The 7738-nt window shown below is 58.3% G+C and overlaps 1 protein-coding gene across 1 annotated transcript; it reads right to left on the bottom strand.

Moving 5' to 3' along the window:
- Positions 1 to 1772: 1772 nt before the first annotated feature.
- LOC144279689 (serum amyloid P-component-like) lies at positions 1773 to 7445 on the bottom strand. The gene is made up of 2 exons (XM_077841283.1): positions 7382 to 7445; positions 1773 to 2395 (listed from the first exon to the last, which is right to left on the bottom strand). Exons 1-2 carry the CDS (start codon positions 7443 to 7445, stop codon positions 1773 to 1775), a joined length of 687 nt encoding a protein of 228 aa, XP_077697409.1.
- Positions 7446 to 7738: the final 293 nt, after the last annotated feature.

Here is a 7738-nt window from a genome sequence, read left to right as displayed (position 1 = left end):
TCAATCGCTCCTCTCTCCCCCTCTCCCCCTCATTGGATCGTCTCCACCTCCCTCCCCCCACCAGCTGGGCTCCCCCCTCTGCTCTGGGGCTGCAGGAGCTGCTGCAGTCTGACAAGGAGCCTACTTGCAGGTAGGAGGCGGTTCCGATTGAGATGGGGCTAGCATGGTTTAATGACCCGGTGTCTCCCCCGGCCCCGTGGTAACTGCCCTTTTGATGTCCACTCAGTACATCTGACAGACATTGTCAGGTCCCCTTTCGACCAGACTTTCTGGTTGAAAAGCGGGCACCTGGCAACCAAAGAAACAGGGTGGATAGCTGTTCAGACCCCCCTTTAGCTACCTGCACAAGGCCTGGCGCCACAAGCCCCCACCCACCTGTTCTCTCCCTGTTTGGTCACTTAGAGGTGTTAGAAGAGGTCCGACCACAGCACCCACCTTGCTGGGCCCTGCAGGTCACCATGTGGGTTCCCAATAACCATGCACACAGTTCAGCTGAAAGGGTCATTTACTGGGGCTGGCAGGGCACCAAGCCCCTGGGACAATGGCACAGTCTCTTACAACACAGATGATCACAGTCATTCCAAACTCGGCCCTAGACACCCAGTGAAGAGGCAGCAGGGTAACCGTGGGGCTCCTTGGACCTAGTACTTGGGATGCCTCCCAGAAGCAATGGAGACAGTGACATACAAGGCTGGGAAACGTCTCCAACACTGAGCCAACCCAGGAATGTATCAGGCTGGACACATGGAGCTGGTCTGCTCTGGCAGGCTCTGCTTATGGTGACCATGAAGGCCCCTGACACTTCCAGCACTGCTGTGCTCCAAGCACATCACAGACTTTGGCTGGGCACAAACTCCCATTGAACTGAGTGGGGCTCGGGTGCCTGAACCCCTTTTGCACTGTTCACAAGGCAGCCTTGGTCTGGTTCTACCTCCCAATTCCCCGGGAGGCACATGTTGCCATCAGCACCTCCCAGGAGGGAAGGGTGAATGTTCAAAAGCTCAGCACGGGTGTGTGCCTCAGGGTGGTTGCCCCTTGAGGGGGATGGCCACGGCCTGTGACATGGCCATTTCCAGGGGAGATGAGTTAGAGGGGGTTAGAGATGGGGGGGGCCATGGGCAGTGGCTGGGAGCCTGGCAGAGCTGCAGCAGAGAACAGCCCCCTTGGGAAGGAGGGCTGATCCCAGTCAGAAATAGTGCAAAGATGCTGCAGAGGGTGTGCTGCAGGGACCCTGAGAAGGCTGAGGGACCAGCAAAGGGCTTTGCCTGCAGACTCCTTGGAGCCATGGGCAGGCACAGAGGTCTGCTCATAGGCTAAGCCGGGTGGGGCTCTTTGAATCCTTTGGCATTTTATGGCCTTAAACCAGACCCCAAGAAGGGCTGTTGTAATTGGACTCATGAAAGGCTTTGGGGGAATGATTGAGAGTCCAAGAGGGGAAACTGAGGCAGGGAACCGCAGAGCCACCCCTGGCCAGCAGGAGGTGCTCAGGGGTGGCTGGCCCTGTTACAAGGTGAGCACCCGTGCAAATCTGGCCCATGTGATTTCCCAAGGTCCCAGTAGGAGTTGGGATCAGAGCTGGAGATAGACGTGAGGAGCTCCCTGGTCCCAGGTCCATGTGCAGATCTCCGGAGCACCCTGCCTCTTTCCCATCGCAGGGCTCTGGCCAGCCCCCTGCCGAGCAGGTCCATTACATTACCACAATGATACAGACAATTCCTTGCTTTGCGCCCCCACCCATTTTCCAGCCCCACTAGCCAACCAGTGCTGGGCCCTCAGTACACTGGGAGCAGGCTGGGTTTAATGACAACATAATCTTTGGTCTCGTAGCTCAGGGTTGTCCAGTCAAGGATGAGGTGAGGCAGGACCCCATTGTTCATGACAAGGCTAACTTTATCCGGGGAAAGCAGAGTGTCCCACATGTACACATCTGTGATTTCCCCGACAAATGACTGATTTACGTCAAACCCACCCCCAGGGGTGTCCTGCTCCTGCCCCAGGACGAGCACACCCTGGGCGCCAACAGAGTAGCCTTTCTTTAGCCCCTTCCTGGGTAAGGGACTCCCATTCACCCAGAGCTCGGCTATGCCGGTGGCGGACTCCCAGCTAGCACAGATGTGCACCCACCAAGCGCTTGTTCCTGTTCTTTCTGGGACTTTGAAGGTGACCAGTTCGCCTCCGACGTACAGACTGAGCTCCCCGGGCTTGGGTTTGAAGAGGAGGAAGTCGTTGTCCTTGGCCTTGGTGGCGTAGGAGAAGAGGCTGTAGGCCCGAGTCAGGTCGCACCCGAATCTCAGACACACAGTGACGTTCCGCAGCGGCTGCTCCAGCCTCGGCTTCAGGATGACGTGGGCAGTTCCAGATGCCTTAGGGAACACGAACACTTTGCCATGTAGATCTGCCAGGGAGACACGGGCGGCCAGTGAGGCTGGGTTCTGTGGGGGGGCAGTTTGGGCAGGGGGTGAAGGGTGCTGGGGGGGGGCAGTTCGAGAAGGGGGAGTGTCATAAACATACATGTAAGGGTAGTATAAAATCCCTCCTTTACCTGTAAAGGATTAAGAAGCTCAGATAACCTGGTTGGCACCTGACCAAAAGGACCAATAAGGGGAAAAAATACTTTCAAAGCTGTGGGGGGAAGGTTTTTGCTTTGTCTCTTTCTGTGTGTTCTCTCAAAGACAAAAAAACAGACCAAGCAAGTAATCTAACTCCTCCTAAATAATATATCTAACTTACAAAAATAGTAAGTAATAGCAAAAAAATGCGTTAAAGTATCTTTTGTTTTAGCTTGTATATTTTCCCTGTGCTAAAAGGCAGGTTTATCCCTGTTTTTTGTAACTTTGAAGTTTTGCCTAAAGGGAAATCCTCTGTGTTTTGAATCTTATTACCCTGTAAAATTACCTTCCATCCTGATTTTACAGAGGGGTTTCTTTTACTTTTTTTTCTTTATAATAAAGTTCTGTTTTTTAAAAATCTGATTGGTTTTTAGTGTCCTAGAAACCCAAGCCTTTGGTCTGTGCTCACCTGGTTTACCTATTTGGTTGGTAAACTATTTTCAAGCCTCCCCAGGAAAGGGGGTGAAGGGGCTTGGGGGATATTTTAGGGAAACAGGAACTTCAAGTGGTCCTTTTCCTGAATCTTTGTCTAACTCACTTGGTGGTGGCAGCAGAACCCATCCAAGGACAAGAAAAAAATTGTATCTTGAGAAATGTTTTAACCTAAGCTGGTGGGAATAAGCTTAGGGGGTCTTTCATGCAGGTCCCCACATCTGTACCCCAGAGTTCAGAGTGGGAGGGAACCTTAACAGGGATGAAGGGTGCTGGGGGGGGCAGTTCAAGCAGGGTGATGAAGGGTGGTGGGGAGGCGGTTTGGGCAGCGGATGCAGCGTGCTAGGGAGGCTGTTCGGACAGGGGCATGCAGGTGGCTGGGGGGGGCGGCACAGGCAGGGGGATGAAGAGTGCTGGGGGGCGGTTCGGGCAGCGAGGGCAGCGTGCTGGGGGGGTGGTTCGGATAGGGGGGTGCAGGTTGCTGGGGGGCGCAGGTTGCTGGGGGGCAGTTCAGGCAGGGGATGAAGGGTGCTGGGGGGGCGGTTCGGGCAGGGGGATGAAGGGTGCTAGGGGAGCGGTTCGGACAGGGGGATGAAGAGTGCTGGGGGGGCGGTTCGGGCAGGGGATGAAGGGTGCTAGGGGAGCGGTTTGGGCAGTGGGATGAAGGGTGCTCGGGGGGCGATTCGGGCAGCGGGGGCAGCGTGCTGGGGGGGACGGTTCAGACAGGGGGGTGCAGGTTGCTGGGGGGGCGGTTCGGGCAGGGGGATGAAGGGTGCTGGGGGGGCGGTTCGGGCAGGGGGATGAAGGGTGCTGGGGGGGGCAGTTCGGGCAGGGGGACTGAAGGATGCTGGGGGGGGCAGTTCGGACAGTGGGATGAAGGGTGCTAGGGGGGCGATTCGGGCAGGTGGATGAGGGTGCTGGGGGGGGCGCTTCGGGCAGGGGGATGAAGGGTGCTGGGGGGGGCAGTTCGATGAAGGGTGCTGGGGGGGCGGTTCGGGCAGGGGGATGAAGGGTGCTAGGGGAGCGGTTCGGGCAGGGGGATGAAGGGTGCTGGGGTGGCGGTTCGGGCAGGGGGATGAAGGGTGCTAGGGGAGCGGTTCAGGCAGGGGGATGAAGGGTGCTAGGGGAGCGGTTCGGGCAGGGGGATAAAGGGTGCTAGGGGAGCGGTTCAGGCAGGGGGATGAAGGGTGCTGGGGGGGCGGTTCGGGCAGGAGGAGGAAGGGTGCTGGGGTGGCGGTTCGGGCAGGGGGATGAAGGGTGCTGGGGAGCGGTTCGTACAGGGGGGGGTGCAGATTGCTGGGGGGCAGTTTGGGCAGCGGATGAAAGGTGCTAGGGAGGCAGCTTGGGCAGGGGGCTCAAGGGTGCTGGGGGGACAGTTTGGGCAGGGGGTGCAGGTTGTTGCAGGGCAGTTCAGGTGGCATTTGATACCTGGCACTCAGGGGAGGGCAGTTGGGCCCTAACCCGGTCCCTGTGCGAAGAGCACGGGCAGCGTCATGCTGCTTGTCTCCCAGAGCTCAGGGCCCGATTTCAGCCATTTCCAGGGAGGATGGTGGGTCCCTGCAGATCCCACCTGGGTCTGAGCCCCGCTGGCTGCCTGAGAGTGCAGCAGTCACGTGTGTGCTGGGGTTCGCAGAGTCCGCTGACCAGGAGAGTGAATGAGAGCCCTGGGCCCAGACCTGGGATAGGCGCCCAGGGCAGAGCCCAGCAGCGCTGTCCAGAACAGGGGGTGTGCCTCTTGTGCCAGCCCAGGGCCCGCCCAGAGACTGCTGGACTCCAGAGCCTCCTGGGCCACAGGCCAATGGGGCTCCCCCGCCTGCTCCGTTCCTGCTTGTGGAGCGAGCGTGTCGCCCTGCCCAGCCCCGCATAAGGTCAATGGAAGGCACGGTGGCACGGCCCTCCCCGTGCAGAGGGGACTGAGCTGGGCTGAGCCTGCCGAGCCCCAGGAGACTCCAAGCAACTCGTCACAGAGTGTAACAAGCCTTCAGGGGGGCAGGAGCCAGCCCCCCTTCCTCACTGCACCTGGCTGAGTCTGCCCAGCTCCCCTCCTGCCTCAGGGCACCTAGCCAAGCCCGCCTGGCCCCCCTCCTACCTACTCCACAGTGCCTGTCTGAGCCTTTTTACTCCAAGGTGCTGTGGGGGTCCGAGCCTGTCTATCCCCCACAGCACCTGGCTGAATCTGCTCTACCCCAAGGCTTCCGGCCAAGCCTGCCCAGTCGCTGCCACCCACGCGCCTGGCACTGGCCCCTCCCTGCCAACCTTCCGCCCCGTGGCACCCTGCCCTGTGGCACCCAGCTAATGGATTCACCCCGGCTCGGTGGACTGGAATCAGTAAATCAGTTGGTGTGACCCAGAATTCACATGGAACCAGCTGACTGGTAGGAAGGTGCCAGTTGTCTGACCAGGCCGGCACTCTGATCTCCACAGCAAGGCCTTGTCAGACCCCAGCTCAGCCCAGTGCGTTCAACAGCCACAATCCCCTGCAGACACCATCCCTCTTTGCACCCAGCGCCAGGGCTCTGCCATGCAGCTGCTGGGCACAGACAGCCACTGGGTCCCGCCCCCGTGGTGACTGCCTGCTGGTGGAGGGGGCGATCTGTGAGTGAACCCCAGCTCATCTGCATGGTACCTGCGGATCCCCTGGTGAAATGTGCCCTGCGAGGGGTGGTGCTGTTCGCTCCCCGTAGGGGAGCTGCTCCTCGTCCCCATGGGCGCTCGGATGCAGGAAATTTTAGCCTGTCAGAAAATGGCTCAATCTAGGTTTCCAATCTCTCCCATGAGGAAACATGTGGGGCCAGAGCTGCAGCTGGTGTTAACAAGGCACAACAAGTCATGTCACCAGATCTCTGCTGATTTGCACCCATTGAGGAGCTGGCCCTGTGCCTGCTGAGGCTGGATGGAACCTGGGCCATGTTCTCAGACAGGAGGCTCAGTCCTGGCTGGCGACGGACAGGCTGGGCTGACAGAGGGCGAGCTTCCCTCTCACGCTGTGCCCAGAGATGGGACCCTGATCGCGGTACCTGCTGCCCTTCCAGTCTGGGCTGCCTCCAGCCCTGGCCTGCAGAAAAAACTGCTATTCCTATCCCTGGACATTCACACCTCTTCCCAGCCACGCATGCGCTCACCTCTGCCCGTGGCCACAATCCACGGCCCATTGCACAGCAAGAGCAGGGGCCTGTGTACACAGCTCTGCCGATGCCCCTCAATCCCGACCTGCAGCCCCCTGTTATCCCAGCCCTAAACTCCCCACACACACATCTCTGCCCAGGCACCACTCTCTGGGGCTGTGCAGTATATCTGGCAATGAGACCTAGCGCTGGGATGTGAGTGCTTTGGCCGATGCCCCATGGAGCCCTGTCCTCCCCCACAACCTCCTTTCTCCCTCCCTCGTTTTCCTCTCTTCCCTTTCTCTGCAGCTGCTGTGGGGGGCAACTCTCAGTGTGAGGAGCTGCTGAGCCAAGAACCTGGGAACACTGTCACTGCAGAGACAGCTCACAGCTTCCCCCAGCACCCAGGCCCGCTGCAGCAAAGGGACTTGAGTGAGTGAGGGTCCCAGCACCCAGCCCGGCTCGTCCCCTCCTCTCCCCACGCACTCAACAAGCAAGCCAGGAAGAGGGCTTGGAATCATGGACCCTTGGGGTTAGAAGGGACCGCCAGGGTCATCTAGTCTAACCCCTGCCAAGATTCAGGATTTGTTGGGCTAAACCATCGCAGACAGATGGCTCCAGCCTCCTTTTGAAAACCTCCAGTGAAGGAGCTTCCACAGCCTCCCTACGCGTCTGCTCCATTGTCCTTCTGTTCTTACCGTTAGGAAGTTTTTCATCTAAATCTGCTCTGCTGTAGTCTGAACCCGCTGCCTCTTGTCCTGCCCTCCGTGGCAAGAGAGAGCAACTTTTCTCCATCGTTTTTATGGCAGCCTTTCAAGTATTTGAAGCTCGCTATCATATTCCCCCTTAATCTCCTCTTTTCCAAACTAAACCTTCCCAGTTCCTTCAGCCTGTGCTCAGATGGCCTGAACTCCCTCCCCTTGATCATCTTGGTCGCTTGGCTCTGGATCCTTGCCAGTTTCTCTACATCCTTTCTATGCATTGGGGACCAAAACTGGACACAGTACAGCAGCTGAGGCCTCACCAGCACTGAGCAGAGCGGTGCTATCTCCACCCGGGACTTGCATGCTGTGCCTCTGGTAATGAAACCTAAAATTGCATTTGCTTTTTGCAGCAGAAGCAGCAGCATTGCAATTACAAGGGTCATCTTAAAGCTTGCAGAAGCCAGGGGCCAGCCCCATCCTTCTGCAGATTCAGCCAGGGCTCGGCCCCCTGGCACAGCCGGCTCTACCCCACCTGTTTGCGTGACCGCTCCTGAGAAGCCAGCAAGGACGAGGAGCCAAAGCTGCAGTTTCTCCATATTCTTCACCTGCAGAGCGACCCAGAGGGGAGTGTTAGCAGGGCAGGAACACAGAGAAGGGAGGTGGGAGGCCAGGGCTGCTCTGCCCTGAAACCTGCCCCAGGCAATGCTAGTCCCCAAGTGCAGAGACCAGGGGGACCAGCCCTGATTTATATCCCCAGTGGTGACAGCAGCAGAATCAATGGGTAAACAATATTCCAGTATTTGCAGGTCGGGTGCAGTCAGAGTTGCAGATGCCGGGGGTGGGGCTGGGAGGTTGCAGGGCTGGTGATCGTGGCAGTTACTCATTAGAG

Source organism: Eretmochelys imbricata, chromosome 24, assembly GCF_965152235.1.
Source record: "Eretmochelys imbricata isolate rEreImb1 chromosome 24, rEreImb1.hap1, whole genome shotgun sequence".
Taxonomy (NCBI): Eukaryota; Metazoa; Chordata; order Testudines; family Cheloniidae; genus Eretmochelys; species Eretmochelys imbricata.
Note: the sequence above shows the minus strand (reverse complement) of the source record. Positions and strands in the feature narration are given on the sequence as shown.